The sequence below is a fragment of the Tasmannia lanceolata genome, unplaced genomic scaffold (assembly GCF_043159265.1).
Source record: "Tasmannia lanceolata isolate RefF3 unplaced genomic scaffold, GAP_Taslan_0.1 ptg000007l, whole genome shotgun sequence".
In the NCBI taxonomy this organism is placed as follows: domain Eukaryota; kingdom Viridiplantae; phylum Streptophyta; class Magnoliopsida; order Canellales; family Winteraceae; genus Tasmannia; species Tasmannia lanceolata.
Window position 1 is genome coordinate 7,966,671 of NW_027518684.1, and position 20,236 is coordinate 7,986,906.

Here is a 20,236-nt window from a genome sequence, read left to right on the forward strand (position 1 = left end):
TTGTTTTGAAAGATCTAAGGGCTGATTATTCTAAAAATTCAGATCTAGTATTTATTCAAGCATGAAAACAAGAAAGATCTATAAAAGAAATTCAAGAACAAAATGAGAAATTGAAAGATCTAAGATAAGAATTGGAACACAAAACAAGATAATATGGAAGAATTCAAGGATAGATTTCAAGAAAAGCACACAAAACCCTCGTGATCTCCACATTAGGTTCGGATCCGGTACAATGTTATCCAATCCGTCCAACGAGGTGCGCACGGAACTCGCCTTCATGAGGGCCGTGCCATCCATACGTTGGAGAACTTCTCCCCTCTTTCTTTGGAATTCTCCAAGAATCCTTCTCACTCAAGAATTACATCTCTATTTTTCAAAAATTGTTATCAACTAAATCTCTATACCTAGACCCTTATTTATAGAGAAACTCAGCCCACACTTATAAATACATGTACACTTATGTCCCATGTACAACTCTCAGTACCCCTACACATGACATGCTTAATCCACCTTGTTCCACGCCAAACCTAATCTTAGCCGTTGATCCGCATCCAAGCCACCGTGTGACTCCTTTGTCTTGAATCATGGCCAAATAGTGTCTTTCCTTTACGCCGGTTCACATCACCTAGGTTCTTGATGAACGGGGGCCCACACTTATCGCTGGTTTGAGAATCAGAAAAGATTCCCCGAGACAAAAAACGTGGCATTTCCACCTCCAATTGCCTTTGTCCAAGTAAAGAGAGAGAGAGAGAGAGAGAGAGAGAGAGAGATGGCCTCTGCTACGACTCTTCTGTGCAGCTCTGGTTTCTCTCTCAGACCCTCTCCGTTCCCAACTTCAATACCTTCTTATCAGTTTCGATGGAAGAAAGATTTGAACAACAACAAAACGAATATCAACAGATGTTTCTATTTGTCTCATAAACTGCAACAAACAAATGGAGGGATTAACATCACCAAGACTCGCAATCTTGTTTCATGCAAGGCCCAAAAGGACGCAAATCAGAGTTTGGAAGGCAAAAAGAGGCAAGCCCAGCAGCTCGCTCTCTGGGCCATCGAAGGAGTCTACATTTTATGGCTTTTCCTCCTCCCTTATGCACCGGTACCTACCTCTATATAATATACCTTGTATCACACTGCTCTTCATTAGATTGTCACATTTATGTGTTTATTTCTTTTGGGTGGTAAAGGGTTTAATTCCTTCTCCCTGAAAATTGCAACATGCAGATTCTGTGTAGGACATTAGGGCTTAATTTTGGTGGGTTTGTGGTGTCTTGCTTTCTCCATTAATTAGGCATACTGTAACTTCTTAATGTCATGCAATCGGTGCCTGTTCGATGGATTCTTGCTTCATTGAGCCCATTTGGATAGATGGGTGGTAGATTATTTTTGTGTTTCTATAAATAAAAACCATTGTGGAACTAAACCCACCTGGGATACAATTATATAACGAAGATGTAACAATTAAACTAGGGAGACTGTTGAATTTGTATCTCAAAGTCATCTTTGTTTGGGTTGCAATGTGTTATCTACAGTTTGCTTTGTTTCTATATTTTGTGAAACCTCAATGTGGGGATAGATGAAAATGTAAATAAGGAGAAATTGAACAAAGAACAATTGAGAGCACACGGGATTTACATAGTCCGTCATATTCCGTGACTATGTTCGCAGTGTTGGTGATCCAAGAACTTCTACTACTAATTATGAGTTACGGTCTACAACCAATAGCTTATGTAGAATCCCAACTCATTGTACAACAGTTCAGGTAAAGGAAATCCAAGATCTTCCACTATATTGAAGATTACGAACTACACAATAAAGTCTACAACGAAGACCTTACATCGAATCCCAACCCTACTATCAGTAAAACAGTTTCACCCAAACACAAAAATTATGTTTTTTTTTTAATGGTAAACACAAAAATTATGTAATTTCCATAAAATGGAAATACCCCTTTTTTGTGCTTTGGAGGCACTTCCCCCAATCCCCCACCATGTCGAGGGATTGCTTGAGGACCATGGCTGACCAAAGTACCAAACACAGGAGCCCTTTGGGATCAAATTGTAATCGTCGGGAGCCATAGGAATATACATGGGCATAGATTTCGAGACATAAATATGACGCCATGCTGCAATACTTTGTCAGCCATTTAACCATGAATTCAAATTATTTATCCTCTGAGGTTATTTATTTGGGCACCAGTCTCTTACTATAGGTTATAAAGGTCCCAAATCAATTAGTCTTGTGTTAAATCTGTGGAAAAAATATACGTGCATTGTCACTTTCATAAACGTTCCAAAGCACTTTGATGAGAAAGTAAAACCATCCTGTTAGTTAAGGAAATTTCATTTTAGAGTTCTATGTCTCCTTGATGTAATTTAGTTTCTGAAGTCCATGCCAAAGGGATAATTTGTGTTCCATGTCATCTGTTAACGCAGTGACAAACAAGGATGAATAGAACTTCTCATTCCAGCCAAGTCGCGACACTTCTCTGTATTTTCACATGGTAGGACCAATGTTTCATAAAATGGCTTGCAAAGATTTAGATGCTGCCATATAGGATTCATTTCATAGAAGAGCGGCAGAGTTTACGGCCGGCTGCCAACCTGACGCCAACCCTCCTCCTTTATCCTGGCTTGGGACAGGCTGTGAAAAACACAGGCGGAGTTAGATGCTGCCATATGATATTAGAAAATAAGAGAACATCAAAATTGCATGTTGATAACGAACGAAGATGTGCAAGACGTATATCTTCATTTGGTTTTTGAACCCGCAAAACTATTTCCGATCTACTGTCTTTAGACTTATGCTTCTTGGCAAGAACTCATGATGCATTGAGGTTCATTTAACATGGCCTGTCACTTTTTTATGAAAAAGAAATGGAGTAATAAAGAGCTCTTTTGAAAAATAAAGAGTTGTTTTAAATTGATTCTGCTGATGATCTATGCCACAGGGTGACCCAGTATGGGCAATCAAGTTGGATACAGTCAATGATCTCGTGGGCCTTTCCCTCAATTTCTTCTTTATCTTGCCCTTAATAAACTCTGGTATGTTGACTATTGTTGATTATGAAAGTTGCAAATTTTATCTCCATTTGATTCAGTTTTCTTCTTGTTTGAAATAAACATCAAAGATATGTATGCGACATAAAGTAGGTTATATCACTTTCAGTTTCAACCAACCTGATCAATAGAGAAAATTAGAGAAGGTTCATTGGATTGATAATGTGGGATGTAATTTTACAGTTTGACTTTTGAAAAACTTAGTCAGTTTCTAACAGAAGAAACAATTTCCGTGGTGTCCTAATTGTATTCTGATATCCAATTAGTCCCAATTCTATTATTTTCACATTAAGTTCACATGTGAAGAGGGTATAAGCAGAAATTTTAGGGCGTCCTCTGGAATTGACTGTCTGCACCTGGTACCTAACACTAGGAAAGAAGACATCCCAGTTAGTTTGTGGTTCTGTCCATTGGTCATCGGTTTTATACTTGAGCATTTTCTATATTCTAATCATTATAGGTTGTCACATTTTCCTAGAACTACAAACTAGTCTGATGAAATATCAACCAATACAATATGGTCTGCATTGCTTCATCTGCATTCAAACAGACTATCACTTACTTATTATGGACATGTTATTTTACTATTTCAATATGAAATGAAAATTTTACAGCATCTTCATCTCTCATATAAGGGAATTGCTAGCGTCCATCGCAAAAGGCATTTCGCGGCTGGTCTGTCGCACGTCAGACCAGCCACCTCTTGAATGGAGACAAAAGCTGTTGTCTTCATTCATGAGGTGGCTGCTCTGAAATGCAACAGACCATCCGTGAAATGCCTTTTGCGATGGAACCTAGCAAATCCCCTCATATAATAGTCTAACCCAATAAAAATATGTAAATAGCATCAGTTATGTAGCTTCTCATTCTTTATAGACTGTATTTTTCGGTCTAGGAATGGCCAAGCCTTGAAAAATTGCCCTTGGAGATTTGATAGGTTTTTCGACAAGATGTTCGATTGGGTGGGACCTTCTTCATCTGTCCTCAAGCACGTGCGTCGCTCGGCCGACAAAGTGGGCGATAGCCTTGCTAGAGAAGGGGTGTCTAAAGAATCTTTGGCTTTGTTTGATTCTCTCCCTCCATGACCCTTTATTGTTGTAATAGTTTATATTTTTCCTTTTCTTTTGCCTCTTAGATCTTGTAATTTGACCATCTAGGTCCTGTTTTGCAATTAAATTGGTGATCATTCAAAAAAATGACCAAGATATTTTGAGGTTGGCACTACTACCAGATACCTAAAATGCTAGAGAAGGGGTGTTCTGTTGTGGGGTACTTTCTATTTCCAAACTTCTCATGGTCATAACAGTTTCCAATTGTTTTCTTTTTAGGTCTTTCTTTGAGTGCTTGCAATAATCGTAAGCATGGGATCAGAAACTAATTTCAAATTAAGTTCCATCATGATTGTCAACACATTGATGTAACTTTTTATGTATTGCCATTAATTTCACTTTTGATTGATGATGTCTTTTCATAATGTTTACTATGTGTTTATGGGCAGAGTAGTTGGGATTCATGTGATTGAGGCTCCAGTACTTCACCCGGTAAGACCATCCAAAATCTCATAGGACCACTTAGTTTCTTCCTTATCTTGTATAAGATGGTAATCTGTTGATCTACAACTCTACCATACCTAACCATTCTCATGACCACTATTTCCTTTCATCAGGTGTCAGAAGGATTGTTCAATTTTGTTATTGGTTGGACATTCATGTTTGCTCCATTGCTATTCACGGATTGCAGGAGAGACAGATACAAAGGCTCACTAGACATATTATGGGCCTTTCAAATGTTCCTCACAAACAGTATTCTCAACCATAAAACTCCAGTGCTTGGCCCCTTTTGTTATTGGTTCTTTCTTTTTATCGTTTACTTATTGTCAATTTCGTCGTTCACTTAATTTCCTCTTCTTTTTTTTCTTTTTTTCAGCATTCTTAATACCTTACATGGCAATCAGACTTGATGACAATGACCAGCGATATGCTCCCAGAAAGGTGTCTAAACTGGGTTCACTGATGACAGCTGGCGCACCAGTTGTGGGATTGATTGGCGGGGTTGCGTGTGTTGTCTCTGCGTGGTGGTCTTTTTTTGGCCGCGAGGATGGTGGTTTTGGGACAGTGACAGACCGATTGGAGTTCTTAACAAGGTACCTTGGGTCAGAGAGACTAGCCTACGCCTTCATTTGGGACATCTGTCTTTACGCAATATTTCAGCCATGGTTAATCGGCGCCAACCTACAAAATGTGCAGGAAAGTAAGGTAGGTGTAATAAATTATCTAAGATTCATCCCCGTTGTTGGCCTGGTTGCCTACCTTTTGTGTTTGGATTATGATGAAGAGCTTTAACTAAAGGTGAAATCTGACTGGTAGCATTAGAGTTATTGGGATTCAATGTTTGTTACTTGGCCAGGGAAGGTGGGTTTTAGATGCTGTAATTATCTGAACTATCAATTCTTTGTTTCTCCTTAAAATGACAAACAAAGAACAGTGAGGGGATTGCTACTAGTAACAGTTATCAGCTTTCCCAAATGGTGTTCTTGGGTAACAATCAGATGCCTGTTGCCGATAATGAGACTTGGCTATTAGTAAGTGTTATCACCATTCAATCCAAGATCAAGCAGAGATCATCCAGTGTGCAGAATTTTACCCATTGCAAATGGGCCTCGGATCGAATATTCTCATTGATTGGACAATTTTACCCATCTGATCAGTTGTCTGGAAATGGAAGGTTGAAACAAAGTTGACCAGTGGTTCACAGTTAATAGACAAAGATACATTGATTAGATGAATAGGATTGTCTGATTTGTGCAGTATTTGAGGCATTTGGCCCACCCTATAGCTTAAGACCTAGCATAACATTCATTTGATCGAAAAAAGTTTTGGGGCTGCACACCATAGGGTTAGAAATCCTTGAATCAGCTGTTCCGGATTATCTATCGTGCTTGAATAAGTTTATTTTGAAATTATCTTATCCCCTGTCCATGCAGGTAATACAAAGATCAACATGAAACCTCTGGCGAAGAGAATATGTATAAAATGATCGAAGGGATCTATCTAGGTGCTAAGTGTTGGGAACTAGTTAGAACTCGCCCTTAAAAGTTAGCCGGTGAGGGAAGGGTGCCTCCTTAAAAGCCAGGTTATCTCTTCTTATGGGGATCTTTGCTATCGTGTGGAACCTCAACAATCTCCCTCTCCATACGGAAGGAACATGGGATCTGAGAGATCCCTAGGGATCTTCTCCATCCTTGAGGGTAGCCCCGTTTCTAATGCCACTTATTGGGACATGGGTAGGACTCGTCCTTAAAAGCTAGTTGTTAAGGGAAGGGTGCTCAAGAACTTATAAGCCAAGCCCTCCACATCAGGTTATCTCCTGGTGTGGGATCTTTGCTTTTGTATGAAACCCCAGAACTAAGGTGAAGACAGGGCAAAAATGCAGAATCTATCCTCTTGCTCATCCTTCATTTGGAAAAACTATCAGTCTCTTCAATCTAAATCTATCTTCTTCACAGAGATTTAAATGTGAGATCACAATTCCTTGATTTTATGAACTTGGCTCTAAAACCATGACAGTGCACATATCTTTGATTGTTGAAGCAAAATCTCTCTTCAAGCTAATCATATCATAATAACAGAATCATATAAAAATCTCATACTATTAACATATGATCTCAACCAACTTAACCCATCAAAAAAAATATATGACACCAAACTTCCTGATCCTGACAATAATGCCCTTATTACATAACATATAAACAACATTCACCAAATTACATGTACATATTTACAGGAATACTATAGAGTACTGTACACACTAAATTACATTTTATTTACAGGATTGTGGGCCACCCACCTCCATCAATCATCCCCTTGTCCTCCTTATACTCTTCCAAAGTCAACAAAAAAAAATATCAGGAATTTTGCTTCTTTCAATTATTTTGGGGGGTGCAGGCGCAAACAAAAATCACTTCACTTTGGAAACTATACATAAAAGTATATCAGCATTTTAAACACCTTTAGAATGACAGGAATACCCCTGATACTGTGGAAACAACACAAACTCCATTAAAGAAATCTCTGGAAATCGTTAAGAAGAAGCAAGTAGTTGTTTTGGATCGTTGTTACTATCATTGAACTCTCGGATTTCCAAGATTTCGATCCGACGATTGATTTTTTTCCTCATTTTTATTGCAACCTCGGCCGGATCAAATAGCCCACATACACTTACTCTGCTCTGCTTCTTCTCTATCAAATGAGTTTCGAGCTCTTAAACAACCATGAACATAGCAGAAAAAGAAAACCCATCAAAGATTCTTAGTAATTCCTTATGAAAAAAAATACCAGTTTTGCAAATTCATTCGCCAATAATGAGGGCCTCACCTTGCATGTTGAGAAGGGTTCTCCTTATTTTCCTGAAGCAGCCATTGCAGTCTATGTTGACTCTCATCACCATGCAGCAAAACTGTAAATTTGAAGAAAAAGAAAGGAAAAAAAAAACCCTTTAAAATACACTTTTTGATTGAAGTGATAGTTTTATTTGGAGGAATGGAAAGAAAGTAAATCGAAGTGCAATAGGAGCTTGCCTTTTTCGACATGAAGAGGTTGGTTTTGGGGCCAATGCTTATTCGATTGTCTCAGGCCGAAAAGCGAATGATAAAGAAGTGGATTAAACTTAGGAATATGAAGAATCGTGGTGTGTTCGATGTATGAATTCTCTCAGGTTAGACTTCCTTTTGTGGAATCTGATTCTGTTTTGAGGAGAAGGAGAAGAAAGGAAGCATGTTGTTTGTTTCTTCTGAATGTTCTTATCTTTCTCTTGATTCATAGGTAAACAACAAGGCATCTCTTGCTCTATCTGTATTCACAGTTTGCATAATTCAGACGTTGGGAAATTCTCTCAATTGCTTGCCCATAATCTATCTATTATGGAAAGAGCTTGTTTTCAGTAACGGTGCAACCAACGTATGTTTGTGGCACATCAAAGTACATTGGCTACTTTTGTATTTCATCAACGGTGAGGTCCACCAAATGAACAGATAAAAAGGTTGACAGGAAAATAAGTGACACTAACTGTTCACTTGTTTTCCCGAGAAAGGAAAAGAAAAGGTTGCCCGGGAATCTAACATGGCATTAGGAAAAGAAATCCAGGGAAACTATGTAGGAAAAGGTTTCCCGCGCTTGTTCACGTGCGCAGGAACTGTGCAGGAAAAGGTTTCCCGAGAAACTACTTGCCCACCTTTATTCACTAGTTTTCTTGGGAAAGCAAATCCGACCAAAACAGTGGGATTTGGTTTCCCGCACTTGTGAGAAAAGAGACATTTCCACATCATTTTTGGCAATTTCCATGTCATTATTTGACATTTTCCACCTAGGCTTGTTACTCTCTCAGAAAAGAAGTGTACACCAGAATTCTGTCTTGTCAAGGTCTTGTCAAGGAAAAAAGAAGCTGTTTTCCAAGGATTTGCTTTCCTGGGAACGCAAGTGAACAGAGCCTAAGGCTTAGGCTCTCTTTGGATTTCAAGAAAAACGGAAAAAAAAAGTATTGAGAAATCTTTTTTCTCTTTCCTCAATTTAGAGGAAACCATCATAAATTGGAGGCCCTCTAAAATAAAAATTCAGCAGGGTTGGTTTAAGTTATCTTTTTTGTCTATAAAATAAGTAGGAGATTTTAGATTTTTTTTTTCTTTTGCAAACTTTTCTCAAAATTTCTTGCAATCCAAATCCAAACAGGGCCTTTGTTCAGCGATCCATGCACACAACATAAACCAGAAGAGTTATAGGTTAAGATAATCCGATGAGGAGCATTTTGGTGCACAGGGCAGTCAAAGAAAGACGTACCAAATAAATGGTTTTGATCATTAAACAAGTTAAGACAGTGTTTAAAAAGAGTCAATAGTCAAGTTGCCCGAGATAACTGTAGTGAGTTTCGGGCGTGTTATTCAACGCTCTAATCTCATATTTCTAGAGTGGGTGGAAAAGAAACTGTGGCTCAAAGATTCGGAAATAAAACGAATGGGCCAAAACAAAGAAAAAGCAAAGAAGCACTTGGGAGAAAAGACAAAGAAACACACCCACGTTAATAAATAAAAAAAATGAGGGCGGCTATCAAAGTGGAAATCCAGGGCTCTTTGTCGCTGTGCAAGAAAACAAGGAAGAGAGCTTGAATCCTAAGAAGCGCGTAAAACACCGTCACAATGACCTAATAGTCCGTCATTTTCACTGCCAGCTTTGATTTTTAAGCGCGTAAAACACCGTGACGTGATTTCCTGTTTTGAAATATTGATGTAAGCTCTGAAAAACAAATGCTTGGCCATTTCGTAAGCACCTCCTATATACAAAGCAAAACCCGCCAAAAAAATGAGTTTTTAACACTAAGCTCTGCAAAATAAATACTAGGCCATTTTCCTAAGCACCACCACCATACACAGAGCACAGGTTTTTTGAGTTACAGCCTGTGAAATAAGCGGACAGGATTAGATAATAATCCTTCTAATGGATACCCTACGAATGGATGACAGGAAATGCAAAAAGGAAAAAGTCTAAGGCATTGTTCCGGGTCCAACACTGATTGTTGGATTCAAAACTGTGTTTAACGCTTGAATCCAATATTCAATTTTGGACATAAAAGTCAATTCCCAAAGGGTGTGTTTGGATTGCCGGAATCGGTATGGGTAACAAATTCCAATCCAAATCCAATTCCAATTCCAATTCCCCTTGTAAACAGATAAGGATTCCAATTCTCATGTTTGTGCAAGTACTGGAATTTATCCTCAAAATCATTCATGGTTCCGATTCTAGCGTTTGGTACTATTCATACCAATGTCAGGATGGAATCAATTTTTCAATTAATAACACTTGCTTTTTTGGTGATGCAGAAAGATGATACGCATTAAACTGTTAGGAAATTTGGGACAACAATAATAGGTGAAATTTAATAACTAATCACAACAAGCCAAGACCAGACGACCAAAATAAAACTTTGAAGCATTGTCAAACTGTACAAAAGAAACATGGCAGCAGAGAGAGATAGAGATAGAGAGCGAGAGAGAGAGAGAGAGAGAGAGAGAGAGAGAGAGAGAGAGAGAGAGAGAAGGGGGGGTGGCGCATACTTGGGATACCTAGATCTTGATTTGCAGCCGTGGAGAGAAGTTTGAGAGGAGATGAGTCGAGTAATATATTCCAGACGAAGTCAGTTATTGTTTCCCATTACGCTGGGCAAACCAAACCAAACCAAACACCAGAATTGCTTAAGTTGGTATCAGATACCCATTCCTGATTCCAATTCCAACAATCCAAACACACCCAAAATCCAAAACATGTAGGGCCCATGTATAATATGAATTGATTTTGAGTCAAAAACTTATCACTTGACTCAAAATTAAACACGTTATAGAGTCCAATAATCAGTTTTGGACTCATCTGTCAAAATCCAAAACGAAAGGTGCCTAAAATTCAAATTCGAAGTGACTCCAAAAATAGTCCGCTTGCATTTGCCTGTAGCTGGTGTATGTATTGTACTCTGTATCAGTTGCCAGTTGTTGTACTGTTCTCTACTCTGAGAGACAAAAATCAATTCATTTTAAGCTTTCTGGAAGGGCTCAAAACTCACTACTGAATAGTTCTCAATATGAAGATGGAACACTAAAGATAACTTACAGTTGAACATTTTTACATAGCAAGGTACGCTCAACCCATGACGATGGGCATGTGATTATGGCAGAAATGCATCCAGGATGTAACGTATAATTCTCTACATTACCATTCTCATGGTGAAACCATTGCCAAGCGGGTGAAACCATTGCCAAGCGAAAAAGAAGCTGAGAAAGGATGAAGAACCCTCCAGCTGCAAAATTCACCACTTGCAGAAAAAGTAGGACGATGGGCATCACATGGACATGACCAAGTTTGAGAGAGGCGGCATGGATGGGGTGAAAAGAGAATCACCTCCGTATTTGCAGATCTCATGATCAACTTTTAAGGGTTTAGGAATCAAAAACCTTTTGCAGGCAGAAAACTCCCCATCTTCCCTGCTGCTGCTGCTGCTGCCATCACACTGTCTTTTCAAATCCAAACCTCCCTTCGCCAAACTCTCTCTACTCCTCCTTCGTTTCTTCGAAGAATTCCATTTCAAGCGTACGAACGAATCATCTTTGGTAAGGTTCGAAACTTCTGCTTCCTTCCCCCTCTCAACAGGGTATTCTGCACCAGGACTGCTCTTACGTATAGCCTTGTCCTCTTGCACAAGGCTCTCAGCATGGGTGTTATTTCTAGGCTGCCTATGGGAGGCCTTCGCTTGGGACAGAGGACTACCATCACTTGATTTCCCTGCTTGCTTGGATAATATTGAACTTACAAGATCCGGTCTGTCTTTTATATTATACCATCTGCCGCATACCCAATCTTGAGAGTGCCTTAAGTCACCGTGACCAAAGATCGATGTTCTTCCTTCACCTGCATTATTAGGTTACAGTTAAATTTTGATGGTTCTCAGTTTAGTCAAATATATGAGACACTCCCAATTTGAAAAAGAAACAAAAATGTCGCTCAATAATAAGAGGCGTTTACTTATTTTTCACTTGGTTGAACTTCTATGGTTTATACATGCAATATAGGGGTTATTAGGCAGGATGGGATTATACCTGGGAAGTATACAAGGACATTAACTTCTGATTCTCTACGAATAACAATCCCTTCCCACCAGCCATCAAACCACCATGCATCCACAGCAGTCCCAACCTCAAAGACAGATGAGCCTCTACCGTTGATGGATGGATGAGGACGAACAATTGTCCGTCCATGTAATCGGACACCCAACTTATCAGGGTCACCCAACTTATCAGGGTCAGAAACTCTCGATGCAAGAACCCATTCCTACATGAAACATTAAATTGTCACAGATGAAAAACTACTACACCTGCATTAATTTAGAACCTAGAAGTAGCGGGAATATTATCTTACCTCCAAATTGCCAGTTTCATCTGCATTTTGGATATCCTCATATTGAACCTTGACCTTGAAGTGGTGCCTCTTGAGAATCACAGCCCGGAACCAACATCCTCTTATTCCACTATCCTGAGAGAGAACTTCAATATGACAACCTACAGACAGTTGCTGCTGAAGCCTAGGCTTGATCACCTCCTTCGTTAAACAAGTAGCAGTGCTGCCATTTGCAACAGGCCTTGCAGCTCCACTGTTGACGGCTAACCTATTTGAATTCTCAATACCCACAGCCATTTCTGTGGAGCCCACTTTTCGGTGCTGATCCGTGTCTCCACTTTTCCACCCATGCTTTCTTTCAAGTCTACACCGTATGGCACTGGCATTATTATCCACATTTAAACCATTGGCAGAAATAGGTTTCGAACTATTATTAAGAGAAGTTGTGTACATGTATCTGAGTGATTCTTGGTTCCAGTAACCCTTGACCTGAGTAATGTCAAATGGCTTGATGTCATCATTGTTGAACTGTCTGTGGCACATATGTGGCTCCCAGAGAGTGTGTGATGCCTCATTCATGAACTTCTCAAAATGTTGGGGACTGAGGATGGTTGCCAATCCATCTATGCATTCAACATCGAGATCTTGAAGACAAAGAGAAAAGAAAATCTCCCTGTCATTAAAATTGGGAGGCAAAACAATACCAACCTCATCAATTTTGTGAAACCATCGTACCAGAACCATACGGTTAGCTTTCAGGTCCTCATAAACATCTTCCAAATACGCAACAAGTCTCTTATTCTCTTCAGCCATAACATATACAAAGTCATGAACCTGATAATAAAACAACGCAAGCCATAAGGATGAGGGAAACCAAAAAAATCATGAAATATAAGAAAGAAGATAAATGTATTAACAAAACTGCACTCACAGAAATTGTAATGCCATTCCGGCAAAAAGCTTGATAATGCTTTCGGCGCTTCCTGCATGTCCATGAAGACCCTACCCATGAGAATTCTTTGGAACGGTGTTTCATCTTCCTTGAAAAAAGACCCTGAAGAAGAAAAAACTAATAAATAAATTGATGGGCTCTGTAAGGTTGGTCAATCCATTAAAATGATTATAGATCGACTAAATAAAATAACAGAAGTTATGACCCAAATGATTCCAATATTCTGACCTTAGAAGGTAAGACATCTGCCGTGCAAGGATCTTCATCATCCAAAAATCTATCAACTCGCGGGGATGATCCACAAGGAAGAGAATCTGTCAGAAAGAAGACAATATTTCAAGGCCACAAATTTTCAACAACCAAAAATAAGAAATCATTAAATTTCAAAGGACAAAAACATATATACAACAAGAGGTACGTTAGCAAATGCCCAAGCAAAAAAGAGATTTAAATCAGTAACAGCATGGTTCGATAGGGCATGCTAGCCAGATCTCTCATACAAACACTTATCAGCTTTTTTTTACAAATGGAAAATTTTATATTAAAAGAAGAGGCGAAGCCGATATTATCAGTTCTTAAATTGGACGGCACAAAAAGAGAAAATGTATCGTGTGCATCATCACATACAAACACTACCCATTCAAAAACCTGCATATCGTATAATACAATTTTGCATTGGAATGATATGGTATATTATGTATCATAATTTCAAATGTCCTCTACATATAATATATAACACAAATCCATGGTTAGCATCGAATACCTGGCTACTTTAAGTGCTCCAAAAACAAAACAAAAAACATATTATGGAAATCAATTTATACAAGTAACAACATTCATCAAACTGTATAGGCAACCATAGGCAGCTAGCCCCTCTGAAGGCATCTATGTTATGCTCCGTATGTTCAAGGTTGTCACCATTTCATTAATTTAAAAAATAAAATACTTCTACAATATATCAAGCACAATAAACAACATATGTAAACAAGATGGAAAAAGACTCATCCTCCCCACTCTACGTAGATGGAGAATAGTGTAATTACCCTCCTAGGGACAATACTTTCCACCATAATTTTAAAGCAGCTGTCATTGGTTTAGTTCACCTAGAGGGTCTGTCTCTGCACCTACATTACATCTAGACGCCCAAGCAAGCATCTGAGGAAGAGAACCCCAACTAACACACCTGGTACGCTGCCGATCACGGCCTCAACAAGCCTAAGGCCTATCTAGGAAACATCTGTGCAATCAGATCACTAATCAAGTAAAGTCGTAAGGAAACTAAATCAGATACAATCTCTTAGCACCATGGCCAGCCAAAATAGCCATGTCAATTGAGTACAGCAGGAAGGGCTGCATAGATTGTTGGCTCCATTTTTATTTTTTTTCTGAAACCACATCTTCATACCAGCAGGATTGTAAGACAAAATATCGCCAAATTATGCAGGAGAAAAAACAAGAGATTTAGAATCAATCCACCCAAACTCCGAGAGGAGGGGAGAATCTCTTGAAACCCACACGGATAAGTCAGGAAAGTCCATATAAAACCACATCCTTGAATTTTAAACAGGGGATAAGAGGTTTCAGAAAGTTCATCTTTGCATGTTACATTTTATTATGACAAATTTTAGGAAGAATACCACGAAAAAAATCCTCAACATTGAAAAAGGATCCGTTCCATCTCCAAATAAATGAATTAACTTCACATCCACAAAAATCAAAAGGCAAAAGAGAATCAAAAGATGTTAAATTGCTCGTAACAGACCTAAAACAAAACAAATAAATTATGGACTGGTGTTCAGAGAAGTTCCTGCATTAAATGTGTTGAAATCCCAAATCAAAGAAGAAAATTGATCCTTCGGGATATAAAAGTCACAATACAGCCAACACCCAAACCAAAAATCCAATTTTAAGAAAGAAAAGAAAACTAACAAACGATGTTGCATATCCAGAGAAAAATCTCAATCTGGAACCCAAACAAGGAAAATTTCTCTCTCCACCTCACACCTCATCTGAAACCCTATCTAACCTCACCAAACCCCAATCCAAATCTCTAACAACAGGCTAACCATTATTTTACCCGGTAATTTCCACCCAAGCACCCATTCCAATCAAAGAAGAGAAGCCAGCCTAGGGGGGAAACGAAACAAATCGAGATCTGCAAAATCACAGATCAATGAAAAGGGGAAAAAGGAGAAAGATATATTCTTCAAAACGCAACACAAAGAAGCCTAAATTAAAGGAGGGAAAAAATCTTAACTTTTCATAAACCATCCCCTAAAACCAAATCTGAAACAAGACGAGATCTGCAAAATCGCAGAACAATGAAAAAGAAAAAGAAAAGAGAGAAACATATATTCTTCAAAACACAACACAAAGAAGCCTGAATTAAAGAAAAAAACGTATCTTTTCACAAACCATCCCCTAAAACCTCATGGGAAACCCTATCTAATCTAACCTCACCAAAGCCCAATCCAAATCTCTAACGACATGCTGCATGCCAATTTCCACCAAGCACCCCTTCCAATCAACCTATGGGGGAAAACAAAACGAGACGAGATCTACAAAATCACAGATCAACGAAAAAGCAAAACCGGAAAGGAGAAAGATATCTTATCTTCCTCAAAGCACAACACAAAGAAGCCCAAATTAAAGAGAGAGAAAACGCATCTTTTCACAAACCATCCCCCTAAAACCTCGTCAGAAACCTTATCTAACCTCACGAAGCCGATAAATGGGCCAAAACGAAACAAGACGATATCTGCAAAATTACAGATCAACGAAAAAGGAAAAAAAATATCTTCTTCAGAACACAACACAAAGAAGTCCAAATTAAAGAAGAAAAAACGGATCTTTTCACAAACCATCCCCTAAAACCTCGTCAGAAACCTTATCTAACCTCACGAAGCCGATAAATGGGCCAAAACGAAACAAGACGATATCTGCAAAATTACAGATCAACGAAAAAGGAAAAAAAATATCTTCTTCAGAACACAACACAAAGAAGTCCACATTAAAGAAGAAAAAACCGATCTTTTCACAAACCATCCCCTAAAACCTCGTCAGAAACCTTATCTAACCTCACGAAGCCGACAAATGGGCCAAAACGAAACAAGACGATATCTGCAAAATTACAGATAAACGAAAACGGAAAAACAAAAAGGATAAAAATATCTTCTTCAAAACACAACACAAAGAAGTCCAAATTAAAGAAGGAAAAACGGATCTTTTCACAAACAATCCCCTAAAACCTCGTCAGAAACCTTTTCTAACCTTACGAAGCCGACAAATGGGACAAAACGAAACAAGACGAGACCTGAAAAATCACAGATCAATGGAAAAGGAAAAACAAAAAAGAGAAAAATCCGATCTTTTCAAAAATCATCCCCTAAATAATGCAAATCTAAACAGAAACAGTACAAAAACAGGGTAAAAACGCTTCCAGTACTCAGACTAAAATACCTGTAACGAGAGAAGAAAGCCAATCTACGACTTCTCTTCGAGATCTCCATTTTAAGGAAGAACAAGGCCTGAGAGATAGTAAAAAATGGTTCGGAACGGCATAAGACATGTGCCGGAGACTCTTCTCCTTTCCGACCACTGCGAGATAAGATCCACCGTCCGATCCCTTCAGGTAATAATGCACAACACGCCTCCCTTTCTCGTTCGAGATGAAAACCTCTTCCCAATCAACGAACACCTTTCCTTCCATTTACAAACCCTAACCCTAACCCTAATTCCAGAGAGACAAAAAGATTCTTTTTTTCTCTCACAAACGCGTATAAATAAATGAAGAAGAGGGAAAGCTGAAGAGGGGGGGAGAAAGAGGAGCATTTAAAAGGATAAGATTCGGAGGAATTTGAAAGGGGGTTTTTGAATTCTAGGTTTACGAAATTAGCTTAGATATCAACGGCAGAGATTTCGTCCACGACGTTAAACGAGAAGGAAACCGCCTCGAAGCTGCGGGGATTTTTATGGTACTCTCCAATCCTGGAAAATACCCCTGTGATATGAAATGAATTACGAAATCGCCTCCCTTTACGTTTTTCTTCGTTTCTTTATTCTGAGATCTGGAGGAGAGAAGAAAACAGTTTCGTTTTTTTATGTTTGTTTATTACAGAAGCGTTTAATTTTCCGTAGGACAAATAAAGCAATTTTGGACGACAATGGGCATTGCTCAATGACACGTGTACGTCCATATAGCCGATAGGGATGTTGTTGATATTGTATGGATGAGATCTTCGGCTTGGATTTTCCAACCCAGAGGGTTGATCTGGGTTCATTTTTTTAGACCCTGACTCAGGGCGGGTCGGGTTCTGGGTTAATGCCTCGGGTACCCTGATCCGGCCAGACCCTAAGTTTTTTATTATAGAATTGAACCATCTGTGCATGTCTCTTTTGTTAATATTTTCTATTATCTTGGATTGATGTTTCTTTAGATTATTATTATTAATTGTCTTTGTTGCCCGTCATGTTGTTGAATTCATATTGTCTTATTTTGTTCCCTTTCTCTGTTTATTGATCATTTTGTTCTATACGATAAGTGGTTGCTTTATTTTTGGCACTCTTAATAGGTATTTGCACTAGGGTCAATTAGGGCCGGCCTAGCCCAACATGGCGGGCCAGGGTCGGCACTGAGCCCTGAAGGGCGGGCAAGGGTTGAGGTTTTTCGGCCCTAACATGGGATCCAGGGTTGGGCTAGGGTTTTGAAAAACCCGATCCTGTTGCAGCCCTAGAGAGTAGCATGCACGTATAATGTCCACTTTAGATGATCAAACGGCTACTAGATGGGCTGACAAAAGATTGACCTTTAATTCAGGGTCTGGGTCTAGAAGTGAACCCTGTCAAATGATTAGCGTTGGGTTTTGGCATGCAAGTGGTGGGGTCCATCTTTGTCTCCTAGTTAGACACTCATACTAGGTGAGAGTAAGCTTAGGTTTAACCTATGCATATGGAGGGATCTAATACACATTAAGAAAATAATAATAAAAATCGTCGCAGAAGAAGGTATTTTCGCAACAAGAATAGACATTTAGATCTACAGAGAGTTCAATTAGCTATCAGGAGAGGTCAGAGGGTATTATATCTTGGGAGATGGTAAGGATTTGTGTTTAAAAAATTCGCAAGGCAAATCTGATCCTATCGTGCACAAATTAATGTAAAAGTAGAAAATAATACAAGCCAAAAGATGAACACTAAGATTTCGCGTGGTTCGGCCAAACTTATGTCCACAGGTGAGAAACATGATCATCCACCATGAGAAAAATAATATATAAGGATTGCAATTGATTAAACCCACAACCCTTTTCTTGCTTCTCTCAACCAAGACCGTACACCGAGAGTAACCCAAAAGAAAACCATGAGAAAATCCTTACGAGAAAACCCGAGTAGAAACCCTAAGAGGAATCCAAGAAGAAACTCAAATTAGAATCCCTATTTATCCTTATCTTACTTCTCTCTCTCTTCCCTTCTCTGTTCTATTTTCCCTTTCTCCTATTTCTTTCTCTCTCCTTCCCTTGAGGCAGCTGACACACCCCAACTTTCCCAACAATTTGGTTTAATCACTTTGTAATTCATGTATGCGAAAAAAAACATGCAATGTTAATGTTGAAAGTAGATTCAAAAAATAATGGATGATTGATCTCGCCTGGATGTAGGTTTTTACGCTAAGCATATAAGAATGTCATTTAACAGTAGATTCAAAGAAAAAAATTACAGTTGAAATCCAAGGTCGACAAAAAAGGCGTGACAAAAAAGGCGTGCAATGCTATTGTTGAAAAGAACTTGGCTTCTTAAAATAGTTATTTAGAACATGCTCACAAAGAGAAGGACCACAGCTCTGGAAAATACGACGGTATTAGTGGAGAGTGAACAATACAAGTTGCTTGGAGATATTGTCGTAGTCTCTATGAGTATTAACACTTACTCTTCATGATGTGCAATAGAATGCATGTTCTTCTCTCTTTGAATGGTGCAGAGGAATTTGATATCTCTTAGTAGGTTAGAGTCCATGGATTGTTGGTGGAGTTATAAAAATCACATATGACTTACGATCATGGTTTTAAATTTCGACCGAAATCCGAAATTTTGGATTTCGGTGAGGACCGACACCGAAACCATACATACTCAAAACGGTATTTTATTTCGTTGAAATTTAGCAAAATTTCATCCAAAATTAATGGGATTTCGATCCAAGATATATTATTTAAATGATTGGTAGAAATTTCGACGAAATTGTCGAAATCTCAACTGCCAATTTCGAAAATTTTGTCGAAATTTCAGAGATTTTGGGAGAAAATTGGAGAAAATATATATAAACCAGGTGAATTTTTGTTAAGTTTTTAAAGGCAAAGAAAAACGTAAAGAAGTGAATTTATCCTCAATTCTCATATTCACCCCCTATTTGTCAAAATGGACTGTACAACCCACACCATAGGATGATCCAAACCGTTCATTTGTTTGGCCACAATGTAGATTGGTTGTGCCCGAAAACTCATTTCCATTCGATGTTCTTCACTTATAGAGTTTGTCCCTTTACTGATCAGAGGGTTAGGATGAAACATACATACAGCCACAAACCATAGAAATCTCCTCAGTTATTTCAACTTTTGGCCCAAAAATCATATCCAGATTTTTTTGTAGGTATTCCTGTAGAAATGGAATACCTACAAAAAGATTTTATATGACAAGAAGAGGATCTTAGGTATACTCTTGGTGAGCGTATAGGAGAGCTTGAACGCTCATGTACGTTGAATACATATAGGGAAATGATAGATTCAACCCATTGGCTTCCCTAGGCGACCCCTTTTAATGTAAAAAGATCGTCATTGTAAATACACTGGAGGGGTGGGCCCTGGAAAGAACAGGGGGTGAATATATCACTTCCCTACATATAATTGTAAAAAGTGATTATAGAGTGATCCTTTATTCATGGACCACTAGATCAATGGTCCCAATCACATATATGACAGAGATGGTAGTTTCTATGGCTTAAAGTGGCAATTCTAGCATACCTCTTGTAACCGATTTGGTGATGCACCAAAGTTTTGAACCCTATAAACTTGCACAAGTTTAAAGTCCATAGAAATATAGAATAACTCATCTATACCGGTCAACCAGGGTTTTTCACAATGCTTCTTAAACAAATGTATTGATAAGGGTAGGTGATCAGCCCAAACCTAAATTGCATATGGTGATGGAACCCCTTCAATGTTATGAGGAGACCCCTATATTGTAATTTTATGATCTATCAATTTAACAATTGAAAGACCTGCTATAATTTCACGTGGAACTTAAGG

The 20,236-nt window shown here is 38.6% G+C and overlaps 3 protein-coding genes across 5 annotated transcripts; 1 reads left to right on the forward strand and 2 right to left on the reverse strand.

Moving 5' to 3' along the window:
* The first annotated feature begins 701 nt into the window (after window positions 1–701).
* LOC143881701 (uncharacterized) lies at window positions 702–5,560 on the forward strand. Its single transcript, XM_077384951.1, has 5 exons — window positions 702–1,099; window positions 2,951–3,044; window positions 4,563–4,600; window positions 4,726–4,861; window positions 4,986–5,560. Exons 1-5 carry the CDS (start codon window positions 770–772, stop codon window positions 5,399–5,401), a joined length of 1,014 nt encoding a protein of 337 aa, XP_077241066.1. The 5' UTR covers window positions 702–769; the 3' UTR covers window positions 5,402–5,560.
* Window positions 5,561–6,775: 1,215 nt separating this feature from the next.
* On the reverse strand, window positions 6,776–8,053 carry LOC143880908 (Copper transport protein family). The gene is made up of 3 exons (XM_077383890.1): window positions 7,636–8,053; window positions 7,433–7,514; window positions 6,776–7,318 (listed from the first exon to the last, which is right to left on the reverse strand). The coding sequence occupies exons 1-3, from the start codon at window positions 7,645–7,647 to the stop codon at window positions 7,140–7,142; spliced, it is 273 nt and encodes a 90-aa protein (XP_077240005.1). The 5' UTR covers window positions 7,648–8,053; the 3' UTR covers window positions 6,776–7,139.
* Window positions 8,054–10,357: 2,304 nt separating this feature from the next.
* Window positions 10,358–16,850, reverse strand: LOC143881702 (uncharacterized). Of its 3 annotated transcripts, none has more exons than XR_013251989.1 (7): window positions 16,401–16,849; window positions 13,170–13,255; window positions 12,921–13,043; window positions 12,011–12,823; window positions 11,692–11,923; window positions 10,709–11,503; window positions 10,358–10,607 (listed from the first exon to the last, which is right to left on the reverse strand). XR_013251989.1 is itself a non-coding variant. In XM_077384953.1 (7 exons), exons 1-7 carry the CDS (start codon window positions 16,648–16,650, stop codon window positions 10,938–10,940), a joined length of 1,983 nt encoding a protein of 660 aa, XP_077241068.1. In that variant the 5' UTR covers window positions 16,651–16,850; the 3' UTR covers window positions 10,358–10,937. The 3 variants fall into 3 exon arrangements, 2 of the variants coding, with proteins under 2 accessions (XP_077241068.1, XP_077241067.1); XM_077384953.1 differs by having other exon boundaries at window positions 10,358–11,503; window positions 12,011–12,353; window positions 12,441–12,823; window positions 16,401–16,850; XM_077384952.1 differs by having other exon boundaries at window positions 10,358–11,503.
* Window positions 16,851–20,236: the final 3,386 nt, after the last annotated feature.

What these genes read in the sequence shown, in the direction of transcription:
- LOC143881701 (XM_077384951.1), top strand. Translation starts at nt 770, where the DNA reads ATGGCCTCTGCTACGACTCTTCTGTGCAGCTCTGGTTTCTCTCTCAGA. An exon ending in CTTGCCCTTAATAAACTCTG is followed by an intron (nt 3,045 to 4,562) that starts GTATGTTGACTA and finishes TGGGCAGAGTAG; the next exon opens with TTGGGATTCATGTGATTGAG. An exon ending in AGGCTCCAGTACTTCACCCG is followed by an intron (nt 4,601 to 4,725) that starts GTAAGACCATCC and finishes TCCTTTCATCAG; the next exon opens with GTGTCAGAAGGATTGTTCAA.
- LOC143880908 (XM_077383890.1), bottom strand. An exon ending in AACCCTTCTCAACATGCAAG is followed by an intron (nt 7,319 to 7,432) that starts GTGAGGCCCTCA and finishes TGGTTGTTTAAG; the next exon opens with AGCTCGAAACTCATTTGATA.
- LOC143881702 (XM_077384952.1), bottom strand. Translation starts at nt 16,650, where the DNA reads ATGGAAGGAAAGGTGTTCGTTGATTGGGAAGAGGTTTTCATCTCGAAC. An exon ending in GCTTTCTTCTCTCGTTACAG is followed by an intron (nt 13,256 to 16,400) that starts GTATTTTAGTCT and finishes TCTTTCTGACAG; the next exon opens with ATTCTCTTCCTTGTGGATCA. An exon ending in CAGATGTCTTACCTTCTAAG is followed by an intron (nt 13,044 to 13,169) that starts GTCAGAATATTG and finishes TTTCTTCTTCAG; the next exon opens with GGTCTTTTTTCAAGGAAGAT.